Genomic DNA, 21,390 nt, shown 5'->3' on the forward strand with positions numbered 1-21,390 from the left:
CCTGTAAGTCCACTTGGGACTGACAACTCTTATCCCTGTAATGGAGAGGAAGTTGGGGAGTTCTGAGCAAAAGCGGAAATATCAAGCTTTCCCTTGACTGGTCACCATTCTCAGGACAACTGCTGCTCAACTCCTCAGCGAGAGAGCCATATTTTCAGCTGTTTAGATTTAGATGTTTTAATAATTTTAAAGTGTTACTACCTTTTGAGTATTATTAAAAGTCAATGAATAGACAGTCAATTGTTTAGAAAAACCCCATGACTCCACTTCACAGAGGTGCAAGGAAGTTAAGGCTGGTCTCCAAGCCAATAAGATATGTTCAGATTGGCTGCATATTTCCTAGGGTTCACTGTGACCACATTTCAAATGCTCTTCATGAACTGGGAGATACTGAAATTCTGAAAGGTCATTTATAAATTAAAATAATTTCTTCTATTTTCCCTGGGGCTTTTTTGAACAAATTATTCTACTAAATGACATGCCTGAGAAACTAACAGCAATAAAGAGGTAAATTTTCAATCCGAATTAAGAATTCACATTATCTGGAACCGTTTGTCACAGAACCTTGTTCACAAATAAACAAAGTTAATCTTCCTTATTTAAAGATGCTGACCCAACAAATGAGATGGGAATGACTAGGGAATACAAGATCTGTCCATATCTGGCATTTCCTAGCTCTGGGTACAAGAGAAACTAATGATGCTAGGCTACATCACGTCGTGGCTGATGAATTCCAAAAGGAACGGCCATTCAATCACTCTCACGCATCCAGGGTCCCAAATAGTCCTTCCAAGTGAAACTGCCCTTTACTTGTGAATCTGCATCTATTGCATCTGGTTCTCCTGTTGTGGTTTCTTCTACATCAGAGAGAGTGGGAAATCACTCCGTCGAGTACCTTCATTCCGTCCGCTGCAATAGCGAGGATCTCCCAGTACCAACCCACTTAAATTACCTGCCCCATTCCCTTGCCAATGTGTCTGTCCATTGTCTCATGCACTGCAAGACTGAGACCACCCACAAATTAAAGGAACAATGCCTCATATTCTGTCTGGGCACTGTTCATCCAGATGGCATTAACATTGACTTCTCTGGTTTCTGTTAACCCCCACCCCCCTCATCTCTCCCTAGTTCTCCTTTCCTCAAGCTCTGTCTCTTTCTCTTTCCATCTGATCTTCCTTTCCTTCTGTTCTGCATTCACAGAGCCACCCCCTCCCCTGATCAATTATCACCTATCCATAACCAATTATTGCCTTTAGCCCGTTGGTCTGCGATCACCTCCCTGTCCCTTCTCACCTAACCTTTTTATTTCAGGCACCTGTCTGCTTTTTGCTCACACCTTGAAGAAGGGCTCAGGCCTGAAATGTTGGTTATATATCTCCTAAGGACGCAGTGAGACCTGCTGAGTTCCTCCAGCATTTTTGTGTTTTTACCACGATCACAGGATCTCCAGCCTTTTGTGTTTCACTCAGGACTGGGTCTATGCTGTCCTGGTGTCAGCTTGGGACCTACAGAAGTGGGGATATCAGGGGCTGCACTACCTTTCCTATTGAGTCTATTGACAAAGCACTGATGTGCTAGGAATTGCCAGTATCATTTTAGGAATTTATCAGCTCTATTTTAAGCCATGTAGATGGTACAAACCCCTTGGTTTGAATAGGGACTGCCAGCCACTATATTAGATGGGAAAAAGTGTGGTGCGATAAGTTCAGTTATTTATTTTTATTTATGTTCACCTCAGAATTTGAGCCTGTTCTGCCATTCATCAAAATCATGGCTGACCTTCGACCTCTGTTTTACAGTACTATTGCCAAATCTCTTCACATTCATAAGCTTATCTATCTCTTTTTTTTTACTAATCTCAACATCCAAGCCTCTGACAGCGGAGACTCACCACCTTCTGAGTAAAGAAATTTCTTCTCATCTCAGGGAGCTATGGGAAGTGTGACCTTGTACACGAAAGCAAACCTTCTGCATTTGAGAAATGCAGAACCTTATGCATTAAGATGAAATATTTGCAGAAAATTCCTCAAAATACATACTTTTTAAAAAAATTCATGATTCGTGACCAGTGCTACCATGACATTAGAGTCAAAGTTTAAAAGGTGCAAGTAAAGTGTTTGCTTTCAAACACTGCTTTTGGCTTAGGCATGGTTTCTGCAGTTGAATGAATTAGTGCATAAATGGCCCAACACACTGACAGCCTGATTCACATATGCTGAATATGGATGTTTCCCATTTCCCACAAACTTTGATTCATGTGTTTGAACGCTAACAATCTTCAAATATATGATGGATAATGTGTCTTCAGTTTGAAGCTATTGTACTAGTGTAGTCCCAGGAAGTTCTAATCCAGTGGAGTGAGAACATTTACATAAATCCAAAAAAATGCATATGAACTTGTTTGTTTAAATGAAGTCAGGTAAACAAACATCACATTGAACGTTACTTAAAATGACATGGATTGAGAAGTACAGATATAGATTATGTGATCTATGCAGACCCTAAGGATATTACTGCACTAGCTACATAAATACTGATTACAAGATCAGACCAGAATTAGATGACTAACTTCAATTTCAATTTCAATTTAGACCTACAGCATAATACCAGGGCCTTCTGGCCCATGAACCTATGCTACCCAATACCCTAATTAACCCACAACCCCCATATATTTTGAAGGGTCGGAGGAAACTGGAGCATCGAGAAGAAACCCATGCAGACACGAGGTAAGTGTGCAAACTCTTTTCAGACAATGCTGGATTTGAACCTGGGTTGCTGGTGCTCTGATAGTATTTGCACTAACCGCTAATGCTAACTGTGCTGTCCAATCTAAGACTTTCCAAATCTATAAGGTGCAGGCCAGGCACATGAAGGAATAATCTCCACAGCCATGGAGGTGCAGCTTGAACAAGAATCAAGCTTCCATTATCTTCAGGATATTTGCAGTCTTATACAGTGAAGACTGAAGCAAAAGAAAAACCTCTTTTTAATTGGGCTACACATCTGCTGAGCATTATGGACCATGTGTTTGAATATCTGTTAGTATTTATTTATCTACTAAACTGGCCACTCGCAACAGGGGTTGTAAGGCCCCTCGCCCCCAGGACTGCAGCTCATTAAGGGAAGCCCCAGACTGACTGGGTGTCACACAATCACACACAGACTGATATCATAAAATATTTTTTATGTGTTTTATTGTAGTCGGTAAGAGAGAAGTATGGAAGAAACCAACTAAATTTGACTGCTTCACAGGGAAGGGGGACCATAAATATTGAGCAGAATCCTACGGGAGACACAGACAAAAAAAAGGTTGAGAATGGCTGTACTAAACTGTCTTTTTTGGTCATTTTCCTAGTCCATCTTGGACAATTCCACCTTCATACCATTATAATTCTTACAGTGCAAACAGTAGTTTTGACTCTGTAGTGTTCACCCTCAAACTGTTTCTAAATGCTAGTATATTGTGGACACTACCTCCAGGGGGGGATCTTTAACCACAAGACCTCTCAAATGTCCCTACAACCATGTCCAATATATTTTCCCATTTATGTTTTGCTCTTCTCCTGGTATTTATGATTTCATTCCAAACCAATTCCATATGACTATCCACTTCTTCTAACTTGTGCCTCAACGCCTTTCTTGATTGATGACACGAGTTTGCCTCCTTTCTCTTTTAGCCTAGAAACACCTGGAGGAACTGCCTCGACTACTCCTCCCTTCCCACCAATCGCTTCTCACCATTGCCCCCTTGGTTTGTTCATTGAAAAGAGCAAAATATTAAGATGAAAACTATTTCTGACTTATTTTCCTGCAGTATATACTGAACTTTTTGGTTTCTGCATTGCCATCAGACCCTTTAGAATTATTCATTTTGGTGGGGAGAGTGCCTTTAGCATTGAGATCTATGTAATGTTACATGTAAACTGAAGATCCTGCTGTTTGTAATTTGACCACATGATTATACCACATCCTACTCTATGATTTAATTTTCCTTAAGAGGGAAAAATGACATTACATTGAGCTTCAGACTATAAAGAATTTACCTCATTGTTGTAGTGAGGGACAAACATCCTTTCAGATGGATGTAAAATGAATGATTTAATTCAAAATCAGGGAAACTTTTCAGCATTGTTGTTGCTGTTCACCCTTTAACCAACAATACCAACGACTTGTGGGTTCTTTCACTTCCAAATGCCTTAATCAGTAAAACCTTTTTGGCATATAACATTGACATCACTTCACCTATTTGGCTGTGAAGAATTCTGGCATGTCTGAAGGATAGAACAGAGGTTCTCCACCTTTTTCTTTCCACTCACATACCAGTTTAAGTAATCCCTATGCCATCGGTGCTCTGTGATTAGTAAGAGATTCTTAAGGTGGGATGTGGGAGGAAAGAAAAAGTTTGAAAACCACTGTTTTAATTGTCCCTAATTGACTCATTATGTGCATGGTTTCATGACTCCAAAGGAAATGGGCCAATGGCAATATTTCTCAAGCAAAATATTGCAATAACAATTGAGTCTAGAGCAGTGATTTTCCACCTTCCCTTCCCACTCACATTCCACCTAAAGCAATCCTTTACTAAACACAGAGCACTGATGGCATAGGGATTATTTAAAGTGGGATGTGAGTGGAAAGAAAAAGATTGAGAACCACTGGTCGAGTTAGTATCTAAAGAAAAAGGCATAAAAAGCTTCTGAGGAATTTACAATTTGAAATGAGTTGCAAATGCCTTATGTGCACACAATACCCAATATTGGAAAAAGTTTGATTTACACATGATCAAAAAATTTGAAATTTTCAGAGAACTTTCTTCGATCAGAACATTCATTTAAAAGAGTCAATGCAATTTAAGAAGATGTGAACAACCCACAACAAAAACCACTACAATGCAGGAAATTGTGAACAATACTCAGGCAGCAACTCTGGAGAGAGTCAAGATGGAACTGCTGGAAATTCTCTCTTGATCAGAATTTCTGAATGATGAGCAAGAACGCAAACATTCCAACCTCCCCAAGAAGTTTTGGCTGACATTCTCCCATTTCCCTTCAATGGGGACACTTCATGGAGGCCAACAGCAGTGTGAAAACCTGCTGCCTGCAAAGTATTTATAAAGGCATTAACAAAGGCCATTCAGCACCATTCATAAACATTCAAAGAAACATTTGTTCGTCAGTTGAGCCAGAAGATGTGATTAAACTTCCTGCAACTGGGATTTATACAGTCTGCCTTGCATGATATAATTAACTGGAAGACTCTGTGTCAAATAAAATCTTGCCAACCACACAATGGAAGTTGACAACAGAAGATATGTAGGTAGCTACTGCTGACAGGAAATTCTGGGCCATTGTTTTAGGTCCAAGAACTGAACTGTTTATCAGAATTAAAAGACAAGAAATGCAAAACATTTAAAAATGAACTAATTTCTTATGACCACCAGATGGAGCTTCCATTTAAATCTCAACTGAAATAATTGATTTGCCATGATTATCTGACTTTTTCAATCATCAGCTCATTTTCCAATCCACACAAAACAATATGGCCCCAAAAACTATCAGTTTACCTTTGTCATCTATCATCCAGTAGGTCACCCTATCAAACTTTCATAAATTACTTCACTCTCCTATTACACTGGACACCGAAGATTTTGATTCCTGAACACATCTGGATGGATTTTATGGATTTTGAGCTGCTATTCACAAAAAAATCACCTTAAAAATTTCCTATCATGTACCATCTTTTAGATATAACCTATTTTTGTGATATCCCATCATATTTTAAGTCTACTTCAAGCATACAAAACCTTGAAGTGTAACACGCCATTGAAAATTCACCTTCTGCATTCTTCCCTGCTGATCTTGGTGCAGTAAGTGACAAACATGGTGAAAGGTTTCACCAGGACATATCGACCATGGAAAAGCAGTATCAGGGCAACTAGAATCCATCAATACTGGCAGACTATTGTTAGACCCTGACACAAGAGGCACCAGATGCTGAGTACAAATGAAAATCAGCCGCTAAGCATTTTTAGGTTGGTTAAACTAATGCAATGTGCCAGTATGATTATGTGATTAAATATGTTAAATTCAATAAAGGCCAATTTAATGTTTTTCCAACTTCCGACACGACACAGCAAATCTGAAATTTCCTTTGTGTTCAGCTTGAAGTTAACTATCATAATCTCCAATTTTTTTCAGGAAGTAAACCTTTGAAAAAAATTGTTGTCCAGTGTTAGCGATCTTAAACTCACTCTCCCAATATTTACCATATCAGTTCAAGCTCATAGCTTTTCAGAGCAATTCCCATTCCCAACTTATGAATGGTCACAAATGCAGGAAGTACAATAGTTATAAAAAATATAAAAGGAGAATCAAGAATTGTGTGAGATCCAAAGAGGTCAATATAGTATTGCCAGATAAAGTAACAGACCTGAGCTGAGGCAGCAGTTTAGATTTCAGCTGCAAAAGACAAAGAAAATGACTAAGAGAACAAAAAGTGCACAAGAGTAAACTTTTAGGTGATTTCAGGGTGTCTGTAAAATCACTATACTCATGTAAAAAGAAAAAAAAAGTTTGCTGAAGTAAATTTTTGATTCACGACAGCAAGAAAGAGCAGAATAGGGGAATGGCAGAACAATTAAAGAAATATTTCAGTTCAGTTTTCATGGAAGAGGATGTAAGAAACTTTCTGAGAATGCCAGGGAAACAAAAATGTCATGAAAATGGAGAAATAAAGGGAATTAGAGTTGCAAGAGGATAGTCTTGATGAAGGTAATGAAACTGAGAGCCAATATATGCCTCGCGGCTGATAATTTGCATTACAGAGAACTTCAAGGAGTAGTTATGGAAGTAATGGATCCAATGATTATCAGTTTAATCAGTAAATAACAGAATATTAAGTAAATGTCATTTCTTTACAGCAAAGTCTTAACACATGGAGGAAGTCAGAGAGAAATAGAATACATATATGGGCATTAAAATGAAATGGACATGAGTTATTTTCAAATTCTATCAATCACAAATCAGTTGCTAGATATTTCCTGATTTTATGTCCACAGACTTCTGTCGGCCTGATATTAGCTGCCAAAAAATTTTGACTAAAATTTGCTCAAGTATAACTGCTTGCAAAATACTCCAGAAATGTTAATGCTCACATCTTCTTACTGGTGAGTTCAAGCTTCTGTGGACTGGCAAACTACCTGAGCTCATTTGTCACTTGTCTTTTAAGTTTGCTTTTTTTTTAAAGAGCAGTTTGCTGGGGGTTGTCAGAGCTTTTGTTGAAATTGAACGTTCCACAAACATTTAAAACCATTCATAAAAAAACAATTATAGTGTGAAATTATTTCTTTCTTTCTTTAACAAAGGTACTGGAGGATAATTAAAAAATCCAACTATAAAAATAAAAAAGAAATTACCTTTATTAACCTCATGTCTGCAACTGTTTTCTCTCCATTGAAATGAATGGGGCTGTTGGTCTTGTACTAAGCCCAATGGGCAGATTTCCCAACCTGAGTACAGAACATTCAGAAGGAGTCTACATTCCCCTGTTGAACTTTAGGAAAATATCAAGTGAGATCATAGGTTTCTTTCTTGCTACATGGCGGCACCACTGTAGATTCATTCACCTTTCACAACAATCTGACAGCTGTTACTCATGTCAAGGATAGTCCTTGCTGTTTGTTCATTATTCAGTCTTTAGATATTGTGCAATATGTAAAGATATATAAGGACACATATTCGAGTTTGGTGTAGATTAACCACTCCTCCAAAAATAAATACAGCCATTCACCTTATTATGCTTCAGAACCACGTCAACCAAAACTAGACCTGGCTTGCTAATGTAGTTTTGTTTCTTGAATTTACATTTTGGCAATTTGACCTGCAATACTTATCAGTTTATTTTAAGTTAAAAAAAAGTACCAAACCCATTGACTGCACTTTTTGGTATTTCCAGAAGTGGGCCGAGTTCCCACTTCCAAAAATCGGGTTGTAGCCTTTTCTATGTTGTTGGCTAGAAGAACTATCTTATTTAAATGGAAAGATTCTAATCAACCTACTTTGGTTCTCTCAAATTATGTCATGTTTACGTTTAGAGAAAGTTAGGAGTCATATATTTGACATTTCTGTTAAATTTGAAGAGATGGTGACTTTGATCAATTATTTCCACATGGCTAAGTTAGTATAATTATTTTCCCTTCCGGACAATATTTAATTTCTTTTCTCTTTGTTGGTGAAGACCAGATGATTAATTTTTATTAATAATTTTGCAGGATAGACTGCCCAGTCTTTTATTTTCTTTTAGATTAGGTGGGTTTTTATATAATAAGTATTTTTCTTGAAGATTTCAGTTTGAGGAGCAGTGAAACTTGGACAGGTGTGAATTAACAAGAAAAAGCCAAAATGGATATGTTAAAGATAAATATGTCTAATCAATTTAATACAGTTTATGAGATCAGATGGTAAAACCTCCAGTAATACATTCAACCAGGGATATCAATTCTATTGTATTCATCCAAAGACATCAGCAAATTAAAACTGGAATTATCAAACCAGACATAGTGCTTGGGAGATCACTTACATTTATTAAAGCAATAAAGAGAAAGATCTCCCAATGGCCAGCCACTTCATTTCCATATCTCATTCCCACTCTGACATGTCTGTCCATGGCTGCATGTACTGCCAGATTGAGGCCACATGTAAATTGGAAGAACAACACCTTACGTTCCACCTTGGCCGTCTACAACCAGACTGCATCAATATCGACCTCCAACCTGGTAACCTCCCTCCCCCCTTCTTTATTTTCCTCCCAACGCCTTTGCTTTCCCTCATCCCAATCACTCCTTTCCTTGACTTCTCCCTGTCCATCACCTATATCTTCTTTCCTCCAGCTTCCCATCTCCCTTCCCTCCTCCCATCATACATCTTTCTCAGTCCTCCGCCCCTTTTCCTCTTCACCTCTTGTGTCCTCCCACTGGCATTCACATTATCACCTATAAGTTAGTGCTCCTCCCTCCTTCTCCTTCCGCCACCCACCTTCTTATTCGTGCATTTGCCTGATCATAGCATACCTCAGGCCTGAAACGTCGACTGCCCATTGCTTTCCGTGGTTGCTACCTGACCTGCTGAGCTCCTCCAGCACTTTTGCATATTGTTCCAGTTCTCCAGCACCTGCAGACTCCTTGTTTAGTCAAATGGTCTAGGTCCAGTTATTACTGCAATAAAATCATTTTCTCCATTGAAAATAATCTGTGTCAGATCTTGTTAACTCTTCAATGACAGAAAGCTCAGTATTGAAAGCTTTGCCAAGGTAACAAATAGATCTCTGAATAAAGCCTCAGCAGGGCAATGTAACTGCTCTCACCTACATTTTAAGTGAGTTTACATGATCAAATGAAGTGCAGCAATGCTACAATATCAGCCACACAACCATTTTTATGGCTCCATGTTAAACCACCATGATGCACTTCTGTTTGTTTTTATGTGTGGCTTCTGTTGACATTAGCCTACCATTAAGTGCATGTAGTTTGATTAAAATTGTTAGATCCTGACTGCACCTTCATCGTTCAAGGATGTTACTGAAAAGGCCATTGAGGATCAGCCAAAAGTTTTACTTTCTGAACAAGGAAGAGAATCTTCACTCAAAAATCACTTCGACTATGAGAGATTTTAACATGATTTACATTACCTTGTGACATTTATGTTGGTAGGTCCTTGAAGATCAGAACAAAAAGTGATGCCATATGGCAATATTTGCTTTTTATGGGTGAACCAATTGGATAGCTCATTGCAGTAAACCCTATTGTATGCATCTCCATATCTTCACCAAATGAGCAGACAAATTACTTGTTCTAACTACCCTGCTCCTTTGAACTTCTTTGGATTCCCAAATGTACTCTCTTCATAGACACTCTCACCTGAAGTGAGTGCTGAACTACTCAAACTAAATCCTTCCTGGCATCTCAACATCATAGCAATCCTTTCATTTCTACCATATATTTTGAAAACGATAAACATTATTTTCTGCATATACCTAATTTCTCTACCACTTTTGGTGTGTTCTCGACTTGAACCCCCCCCCCGCCCCCACACAGAAATAATTTTTAAAAGATTTAAACTTGGATCATGAGATGCTATAGATACATAACTGGTCAGGCAACATCACTGCAGAGGGAATAATCGAGCTACTGCTTCAGATTGATGACCTATCATTGAAGTGAGGGGACGATACCTAATAAGGAATAGAGCGTTGATGCCTATCGGCAGGAAGTGTTGGTGGGGTGGATGAGATTATGAGGAGGTAATTTGGGAGAATTGAGCAGATGGTTGTCGATGAGAATGGCAAAAGGGACAGGTATTACAGATCATTAAAAATTATCAGGACCTTGGAGAAGAAATAGGATAAAAAGAAACACCCGACTTCCTTCCTGTGGCTCTCCTTTCACTTGCAGGAAAGAGTAGATTATTGTTTGGTAATGGCAAGATGAATGTAGGATCAAAGGGTTCAGTAATTTTTGTTATCTTAATAGAACACATTCCCACCATCACCAGCACCAAACTGGTTTCTGGCATACGGGAAGACTTAAAATCTTTTGTTTGGGCACCTGCCCACGTTTTGTTCATACCTTGATGAAGGGCTCAAGCCTGAAACATTGGTTATGTATCTTTGCCTTGTAAAGAACACTGTTTCACCTGCTGAGTTTCTCCACCATTGCGTTTTTGTTTCATTCACCGTATCTGCAGAGTTTTGAGTTTTACTCCACATCCGTTAAGGTATCTACAGTAAAAATGTGAGGACAACATAACAACGGACTGCTCCCATTCTGATTATGCTGGAAGCTTAGAATTATTCTCATGGTTTTCATCACCCTACTTCATTCACTTCCCCCAGCTTTCTTGCTTATTTCCTTCTTCTCTTCTGATTGCCAGAAGGCAGCATCATCTGCAATGCAAGAGTCCCTAACATGGAAAATTTCATTCCGTCTATTTTTCCTATTTGATACACAAATAATGGACAGTATCAGGTTCCAGTTAATTTTTCTGTGGGATCATTTGATTTGTATGTTCAGTGAGTAATAAGCTTAGGATTAAGAGCATTGGACTAAATTTTGATTTCCATGGAAATAAAAATTGGGAGATATATAAAAGGAAGTTACTGATTTTACATTACAACATTAGGACAAAATTTACCCTCTATCCCATCCATTCCACATGAAGGTAGAAGCATGTACATAAATAGTGAGACTCCATTATGTTGAATCATTTGAGGTAACCATCCATGACTCAGCTATTTATCTAACAATAATTTTTATTTAATATTTGTACATATACACTGTGCATAGGTATCATTTGTCTGTGTGTGTGTGTGTGTGTGTGTGTGTGTGTGTGTGTGTTATATCTATATGTGTGTTTGCACTGAGGACCAGAGAACGCTGTTTCATCAGATGATAAGATGATAAATTACTTGAACTTGAAGTTATGCTTGTTTTAAAATATTTTTTTTGCATTATTCTAGATAAGAATCTTTGATGCTGACCCAGTGAATTTCCAAATTTGTTAAATTGATATGTTCCTTGATTATTCGAATAGAAATCAAACTCTCTTTTTAAATAATGTAGATTGTCCCTCAAATTGCATTTTTAATCCAGTAAATAATTATCTTGTTATTAATTGACAATTGATCTTTATCATTTCAACTCTTCCAATTCAATTGTTGGAATGTTATTTTCCAAACAATGCCCTTTGCCTTAACTTCTATTTAGTTGTTCAATTCTTCACATCCAATAAAATTGTTCCATGAAATTATTTCATGAGTTGAAAATATGTGAATTGGTAAAGGCTGTGGTTTAATGGCCAGCCTCATCTCCACAATAAAGTTGGCAGTAAAACTCACATGCAAAGTTTGAATGCTTTGACCATTACAATTTTTGTCAGGGATTCAGTAATTGCTAGTTAAATGTTTGCCATTAGTAATTTCTCTCTAAACATTGTAGTCAAAATAAAGATTTTACAAACTGGAGCTGCAGCAATATGTCCACATGTGGAGGGATATGGATGTAAACTTACTGTGGTGTGAACCTCAGAAAGTGAGGGAAAGTAAGAGAGGAAACATCTGAGAAGTCATCATTGATTGGTGCCTTATATTTCCTAGTTGCCAGCTGAGAGACGTACTGGAAAATATCTTATGGAATTTGTAGTCTGATATGGTTTAGATTAGAGCTATGAAAGTTTATGGAGATTGGAAAATTAAGTACAATACTTTTATAAAAAGAAAAGCTATCACCACTGAATATTTACTCAAAAATCTCTGTATTTGTGAAATTATTTCACAAGATCACAAGATACAGGAACAGAAGTAGGCCATTCAGCCCAGCAAGTCTTCTCCGCAACTCCACCCGGAGCTAAACCATTCTCACATTTAGTTCCAAATTCTGGCCCTTTCCCCATTTCTCTTAATACCCTGACTAATTAGATACCTATCAATCTCCTCCTTAAACTCCCCAAATGATCGGGCCTCCACAGCTGGATGTGGCAATGAATTCCATAAATCCATGACCCTTTGACGAAAGAAATTTCTCCTCATCTCTGTTTTAAATGGGTACCTTCTAATTCTAAGACTGTGCCCTCTTGTCCTAGATTCACTCACCAAGGGAAACATCTTATTCACATCTACTCTGTCCAATCCTTTCAACATTCAAAATGTTTCTATGAGATCCCTTTTCATTCTTCTATACTCTAATCAACAGAGTCCAAGAGCCAATAAACGTTCCTCATATGTTAGCCCTTGCATTCTAGGAATCATCCTGGTAAATCTTCTCTGTACTCTCCCCAACATCATTACATCCTTTCTAAGATAAGGGGCCCAAAACTGCACTCAGTTCTCCAAATGGGTCTCACCAGTGCCCCATAGGGCCTCATCAACACCTCTTTACTTTTATACACTATTCCTCTTGAAATTAATGCCAACGTAGCATTCGTTTTCTTTACTACCGATCCAACCTGGTGAGTAGTCTTTAGGGTACCCTATATGCAGATGATACTAAAATAGGGGGAATTGTGGATGATGAAGAGGGTTTTCAAAGATTACAGAGGGATTTAAACTGTTTAGAGGAGTGGGCAGAAAGATGGCAGATGAAGTTTAATGCTGATAAGTGTGAGGTGCTTCATTTTGGAAAGTATAATCAAAGCAAGACATATGTGGTAAATGGGAGGGCATTGAAGAATGCAGTGGAGCAGAAAGCTCTAGGAATAATGATGCATTGTTCCCTGAAGGTAGAAGTGCATGTGGATAGGCCTTTAGAATATAGGAGTTGGGAAGTAATGATGAAACTGTACAAGGCATTGGTGAGGCCAAATTTAGAGTATTGTGTGCAGTTCTGGTCATTGATTTATAGGAAGGATATTAATGAGATAGAGAGAGTGCAGAGAAGATTTACAAAAATGTTGCCTGGGTTTCGTATCTGGAATACAAGGAAAGATTGAGCTAATTAGGTCTTTATTCCTTGGAATGTATAAGGCTGAGAAGGGATTTGATAGAGGTGTTTAAGATAATGAGAGGGATAGATTTGATGTGGAAAGGCTTTTCCCATTGGGAGTAGGAGAGATGGATACAAGAGGTCATGGGTTGAGAGTTGATGGACAAAGGTTTAGGAGTAACATGAGGGGGAACTTCTTTACTCAGAAAGTGGTTACTGTGTGGAATGGGCTTCTGGGAAAATGGTGGAGGCAGGGTCAATTTTGTCATTTAAGAAAGAGTTGGATAAGTATATGGATGGGAGGGGGATGGAGGGATATGGGCAGGGTGCTGGTAGGTTGGATTAGAGGAGGGTACTTGGATCAGTGCGGCCTAGAAGGGCCAAATTGGCCTGTTTCCGTGCTGTAATTGTTATATGTTGTTATGTTATGAAGACCCTCAAGTCCCTTTGCACTTCTGAATTTTGAATTTTCTCCCCTTCCAAAATATAATCTGCCTGTTTATTTCCTCTTCCAAAATGTACAACTATTCATTTCTTAACATTGTATCTCATCTGTCATTTCTTTGCCCACTCTCCTAAACTGTCCAAATCACTCTGCAACCTATCAGTTTCTTCAACACGTCCTACTCCACCACTCATCTTGCTGTCATCTGAAAACTTCACCACAGAACCATTCAATCCATAATATAAATCATCAATATACATTGTAAAAAGAAGCAGCCCCAACACCGACCCCTGTGGAACACCTCTAGTAACCAGCAACCAACCAGAAAAGGATCTCTTTATTCCCACCCTTTGTTTTCTGCCTATCAGCCAATGCTCCACCCAAACTAATATCTTTCCTGTAATTCCATGGGCTCTCATCTCATTAAGCAGCATCTTATGTGGCACATTATCGAAGGCCTTTTGAAAATCCAAATACACAACGTCAACAGCCTCTCCCTTTTCCATCCTACTTGAGATTTCCTCAAAAAATTCCAATAGGTTGGTCAGGCAGGATCTTCCCTATCCTGTAATATACCTCGAGGTATTTCATAACCTTGTCCTTGAGGATTGACTCCAATAACTTTCCAACTACCGACGTCAAATTAATAGGCCTATAATTTCCTTTTTTCTGCCTTCCTCCTTTCTTAAACAGTGGAACTACATTTGCGACCTTCCAATCCTCTGGAACCATGCCAGAGTCTATTGATTTCTGGAAAATCAATTCCAATACCTTCACAATCTCCAAAGACACCTCCTTATGCGGTCCGGGAGATTTATCTATCTTTAGTCCATTCAGGTTACTATCTCTCAAGTAATCCTGACTGTACTTAATTCCATTCCTTGAGACTTCTATCAGGTATATTGCTATTGTCTTTCTCATTGAAGACTGATGGAAAATACTTATTTAGTTCCTCTTCCATCTCTTTGTTACCTATTATAATTTCCCCACCATAATTTTCAATCGGTCCTATATCTACCAGTGTCTCTTTTACACTTTATATATTTTTAAAAACTCACTATCACTTTTTATGTTATTTGCCAATGCTCTTTCATAATTCATCTTTTCTTTCCTAATGATTTTATTTCTCTTTTTATAAGTTTTCCAGTTCTCTGTTTTTTTCCACTAATTTTTGCTACCCTGTCTGCCTTCCCTTTTGCTTTTATTTTAGCCTTAACCCCTCTTATCAGCCACATTAGTGCCATTTTTCCATTCATAGTTTTCTTGGAATATATCTAACCTGGACTTTCCTTATTTCTTGTAGAAATATCATCCAATTCTCCCATTGAGCTTATTTTTCCATTCAACTTGGCCCAGTTCCTCTCTCATTCCACTGTAATAGCCTTCATTCCACTGAAATATTGACACACCTGATACCTCTTTTCCTTTTCAAATATGAAACTGAACTCAGTCATGTTATGGTCACTACTTCCTAAGGGTTCCATTACCTTTAGTTCCCTAATCACCTTAGGTTCATTACACATCACCCAATCCAAAAACCGTCAATCCCCTGGTGGCTTATCGACAAGCTGCTCCAAAAAGCCATGAGATGAGAGCCCATGGAATTACAGGAAAGATATTAGATTGGGTGGACCATTGGCTGATAGGCAGAAAGCAAAGGGTGGGAATAAAGAGATCTTTTTCTGGTTGGTATTCTACAAACTCTCTCTCCTGAGATCCAGTGCCTTCCTGACTTTCTCAATCCCCTTTCATGTTAAAATCCCCCATAATTATTTTGATGTTTTCCTTCTGACACACTTTTTCTATCTCCAGCTGTAACTTGTAGTCCATTTCCCGGCTGCTGTTTGGGGGCCTGTATATAACTGCCAATAGGGTCCTTTTACCTTTGTCATTTCTTAACTCAACCCACAAGGATTCTACCCCTTCTGACCCTATGTCCCTTCTTTCTAGTGATTTAATATCAATGCTTACCATTTGGACCACACTACCCCGCTACCTACCTGCCTATCTTTCCTATATAGTTCCTATTTGAAACTAACGGTCATTTCCAACAGTTCTCTTCAACCTGAATCATTAAAAATTAAGTTGAAAATGGTGGCATTGCTGGAGCCATTGTAACAGCAGCGCTGCCTTTGGTGCAGGCCGGCAGGGAGGAAGGAGCAGATTTAGCAGCGCTCCCGCAGGCTCCAATCGCCCCATCAACTGCCGTCAGCTCAACACAGGCTTTGAACAACCCGTTAAAGGAGCCAATGGTGGTTTCATTTAAAATCCTGTGCCAAAGGTGGTGGTGCCTATGATCGGTAGCAGTCACAAGGGGTTGCAGGCTTCAGGGGAGTGGAGGGCTGTCGCAGGGCACCATAAAACGAGGAGACCATCCCCCGTCTGAGAAGGAGAAACAAAGGAGGTTGCCCACGGGGCGCTAACCATGACGACGGACCAGTGAAGCGTTCTGCGGCTGAAAGACCCACACATGTGGCTGGCTGTTGGTGACTCGAGGTGAGGAATGTACAGAGGCTGTGGGCTACTAGAGTCTGCTGTTGCGAGACTCACGCTGGGCTGCGAACAGCTGGAGAATGGCTCGAAACTGGCTGAAGGGGTATCAGGTATGCGAGGAGGTGCTGACTGTTGTCGGAGGATCGGATCTTGAGCGTGGGTTGCAAATGATTTGGACTGGACTCTGTCTGGCTGTGCAGGCTGCAGAAGTGCTGGGGGACTCCCCTTTGCTTCTCTTTCTCTGTCTGTAAAAGGCGCTTCCAGCAATTTCTGTCGATGGCGAATCTGTCTGCCTTTCAGCAGGCAAAAGCAATTTCATGTAATATGACTGCTTTATTACAATGACAATAAATTGAATCTTAAAACCTTATTTCACTTTCCCTACACAGGAGTAAAACATGAAAGTCTGCAGTCACTGCAAATGAGGTAAAAACTCAGTGCTGGAGAAACTCAGCAGGTCAAACAGTGGACTTTCTATAGCAAAGATAAAGATACATGATCAGTGTTTCAGGCCCGAGCCACTTTCAAGTGGCTTGTCTCTGTAGTTATTGAGATTTGCTTGCACCACATACACCACATAATGGCCACATGTAAACCCACTTCAGGAAGAACATATAAAACCAGAACTGTTGTTGAATGATAGTAGTTTTTAGTGGCGACGCTCCACCTGTGTTCAGTTATGGGTGAAAATGTAATGATCTTTAGTCCCTGAGGAAATTGTCCAACTTGGTGCTTGGGAATTAAACCAACACTGTGGTTGATTCTCTCATCACAGGAAGTGCTAAATTTATTATCGCCTTTGTAATTGTGTGTAAATGGTCCTGCTTAAAAGTCCCCCCCCCCCCCCCACTGCCACCAAGTACACAGAATTTGATTAAACACTCGAATGCTCCAGCCATTTTTATTTTAATTTAAAACTTGAAATAAAGTTGCTGAAACTGTGGCACCCTGGCTGTTGGTATGAGTTTATTGGAGTGGGGAGTATTTTTCTTCAGCATTGTCAGGATAAACAACCAAATCTTCAGAAATGAGAGAAAAGGAAATTACATTAACATTTATTGGTTAAGAGGTTGCTAAAATTGCCCAGGAAGATTTCTTACAGTGATAGTGAAACAGAAGCCATAATACGTTTTCAAAAGAACCTAAGAAAAAGGTGGAGAAATAGGCCATCGGGTTTGCCCCGCCATTTAATCCTGAGCAGATCCATTTCCCCACTCAGTCCCACTGCCCGGCCTTCTTCCCATAACCTTTGATGCGCTGGCTAATCAACAACCTATCAATCTTGGTCTTAAATACACCCAATGACCTGGCCTCCACAACCACCTGTGGCAACAAATTCCACAGATTTACCACCCTCTGGCTGAAGGAATTCCTTGGCATCCCTGTTCTAAGTGGATGCCCTTTAATCCTGAAGTTGTGCCCTCTTGTCCTGGACTCTCCCATCATGGGAAACAAGCTTTCTACATTTGAAATGTCCCAATGAGATTCTCCCCCCCCCCCCCCCCCCCACCATTCTCCTAAATTCCAATGAGTACAGGCCAAGAGGTGTCAAATGTGATAAGCCTATCATGTGATAAGCCTATCATTTCTGGAATCATCCTTGTGAACATCCTCTGAACTCTCTCCAATGTCAGCACATCTTTTCTTAAATGAAGAACCTAAAACTGCTCATAATAGTTCAAGTGAGGTCTCACTCATGATTTAATAGCCTCAGCTGTTGAGTAGCTGAAGAAAAAGAAGGGAATCTGACAGTGAAGATAAATATAAGATCTGCTGAAAATATTCCCACTCTGTATCCTTGCAACCTGCTTGTGTACACAATCACAGATCAACTGAAATCCTTTCTTGCATCTGCTGTCATCCTTTGAAAACTTGATGCTCAGTCAGTGATGGCTTGGTCCATCTCACATAAATCAGCAAATGTGGGCAGACATTACAATAATTATGGTGTCCAGCAAATACATAGCTATTCCCAAATGATCATCCAGTTTCTTTGACAACAAAGCTGCAATATCAGACTTGCTATTCTAGAAGTCAAAGTTGGGGAACATAGTCTTGGGATAAGGGGTTGGTTATTTAGGACTGAGCTGATGCAATTCAGGTGGTGATCTTTAAAATACAAAACCCCAGAGGGATGCACCATGCTGACATGAAGTGGGGGGGGGGGTGGTGGGGGGGGGGGGATAGTTAGACTTTTTGGATAGTTTGACAAACAGACAGAAAGGCTCAAAATTAGCCAATATATTGGATGCCAGAGAAGGCTTGAGGAAGCATATGACCTGCTCCTTTATTTATTTCTCACATCTTATCTTCCCAAATATCTTGTTCAAGTAATATTATCAGAAGCAATAATTGAAGCCAATGTTGTTCAACTTCAATGTTATTATACCTTCTGTGGCTTTACACTGAGAGCTGTTGCAATACAGAATATAAAAAAAAACCCCATCAAATGAACACTATGCACATAAAAGGTGAGTTCATTGTTTTTAATAAGGCCAGATTTAGATGGGTGAGTCTTAGAAACTCACCTACAGATAACACAAAAGATATTTAAATTCCTGGGTCTCATTTAATTGCCACAATCCAATGTCCTAGTCAAGAAATTGAGGGGGGTGAACATCCATCCATAATGAAATGCAAGATAGCAGGATTGGTCCCCACATGTTTCTTAGAGGATGGTCACACAACCTTGAAAGTTAGATACAGCTACAGGGCAAAAAAAAACATGTTCTAACAGGAAAGTGGAGAAAAAGATTAAAATTTGCTTTTTTTTAAAAGCCCGTTCTGTCCTCAGTCCCTTTTTCCATTTGATTTGGCAAAGGAAAACCTGCTAAGGCTTCCTGGCTTGGCCACTAAGTTTAACGTTGTGTTTGGTTACCAGTTAGAACCTGTCTTTTTTATTTTTTAAAAAAGGAACATGGCAGTCTTGAGTAAATAGATTTGCTACCTTGTCATTTGAAAGATTAAATATTCAACAGGTTGGCTTCTGGAGACTCCTCTATAGTAAGTAACAGATGTTTTTAACTGGCTATATACACACATTTACCTGCCAGATTTATATACACATATTTACCTGTACTTCTCCATAAATTATTTTGCTATTATTTGATGTATATTATTATTTAAACTTCTTTTGTGATCTGGTGATCGGTGTCAGCCAGAATCACACTGTGGGAGCCTCTTAATGTTGGTTTGGGTAATATTATCAGCTCTGTAGCAGCATCGAGGCGGCTGCAATTTACAGTGGTACTAATATATATAAAACTTTCACATTATTGCTACAGATTTAAAGGATATGAATATGCTTTACAACTTTCTAATAAATATATTTAAAAAAGCTTGTTACCTCCTTACAGATTTTCACAGCATTTATCATATTAAAATAGCTATACCAAAATACAAATGTGCATTCGTTATCTCGAAAGGCTGTTCTGAAATGACAGACTGTTCCAACATATCCATGTAATAATTATTCTATAGAACAATAGTTTATGTGTAACTATTAAGTATTTGTTTCAGAAACAGGAGCAGGAACGTTAATCTTACCTGACAGAAGTGGGTTCGAGGGGAGTGCGTTTTACTTTGCAAAGTCACAGTAATGCACATATAATAAAGTGTGACTGAAATGAACACAAAGGCTCCTGTTGCCATGGGAGGCTTTGCGACATTAAATTTACAACAGGGCTAAATGACCAGCTCATCAAATGGATTTTAACTATAAGTCTAAATGTAATAACTTTGAACAGAGGATCCATAACGATAGCCCATACTGGCGAATAAGTAAATATAATTGTTCCAGCTAAAAGAAACAGATATTGCTGAAGATTTTTTTTCCATATGCTCTTCATATTTAAATAGTCTGAAATAAAAGATAACGTTAAACTTACCATATGGTGCCTCCATGTTTGTATTTAACTTTGTTCTTACATTGACCATTGTTTTCTTCCCAAGAGCTCAGTTTTAAAATTGTGGCTCTTACAAAGTTTTGAGGACTGAAAAGAAAGTTAACAAAGGTTTTTTTTCCACGTGGTTTTTGGTGTTACGAGTGATTGTGTGTGTATTACGTTATCATATTGATTCTTCTAATCAACCCTAATGTGGGTGGGGATGTTAAACAGTAACCAGGCTGTTTTGGAAGAGAATCTATATGGGAGCAGTTACTATGGTAATCATGAGGCTTGGACAAACTAACACCGAGCTCATATTAAAGCTTTTATTGCTGTGGTTTTTAAATTTCATCCTGGCCCTCATATTTTAAACCCTTTTCAGGCCCTTTTTTGAGAACGAATGCAGATAATTTCTGGGGTGAAAATTTTTGCCAAGTACCACAAAAGCCCCCTAACTCGCAAGGAGTCATCGAATTTGTGCAAGATATTTGAAAACTTGCAGTCATCGGCTTATTTCATCAACAAGAATAATCGTGACACCTCTGGCTGTCTGGATTAATTTTAGATTGGTGGCGCAGCTGCCATCTGTCAAATGATTCAAATGCATGATTATTAATAATTAGTAAATGAAGCGTGTATTGATCACTTTCTGATGGTGTGGCCAATATATGAAACCTTCATACTACCCTGCAATATAAGAAAATACTGTAATTGGAAGATGTTCCTTGAACTGCAGAAAGGTAACATAAGAGTTCTATGAAATGTTTAAATGTTTGCTCCAATGCTTTGCGTTTGGGAGTGAAAAAGACAATCTATGTAATAATTAATCTGGCTGCGAATCTGTGGTTGGTTCCACCTCAAGAAAAAATTAATTGGAACTGCTAACAGTTTACTCTTGTATGTTTCTGTAATTTTGTTTCAAACATGAATTTTTAAAACCTCCTCAACTTGCTGAGCCTATTCCTGGTGTTTTGTTGGCAGCAACATTTTATTTAGTTCAGTTACTCCTTATATATCCAATGCAACGTTCAAGCTGTGTACAGCACAATTTGAAAATACAGGAATAAATTATTTTACGCGCTTTTGATGAATTA

At 38.8% G+C, this 21,390-nt stretch overlaps 1 protein-coding gene across 2 annotated transcripts in view; it reads right to left on the bottom strand.

Moving 5' to 3' along the window:
• The window catches only part of hnf4a (hepatocyte nuclear factor 4, alpha), a 113,933-nt gene extending 93,559 nt beyond the window's left edge, over nt 1-20,374 (bottom strand). Inside the window, exon 1 of one of the 2 annotated variants that reach the window (XM_069883731.1) lies at nt 20,297-20,374. In XM_069883731.1, the coding sequence (XP_069739832.1) occupies nt 20,297-20,345 (49 nt within the window). In that variant the 5' untranslated portion in view covers nt 20,346-20,374. Of the gene's footprint in view, nt 1-7,414; nt 7,518-20,296 lie in introns of those variants that run through there. The other variant, XM_069883737.1, reaches the window with a different exon arrangement.
• Nucleotides 20,375-21,390: the final 1,016 nt, after the last annotated feature.

This window comes from Narcine bancroftii, chromosome 6, assembly GCF_036971445.1.
Source record: "Narcine bancroftii isolate sNarBan1 chromosome 6, sNarBan1.hap1, whole genome shotgun sequence".
Lineage (NCBI taxonomy): Eukaryota > Metazoa > Chordata > Chondrichthyes > Torpediniformes > Narcinidae > Narcine > Narcine bancroftii.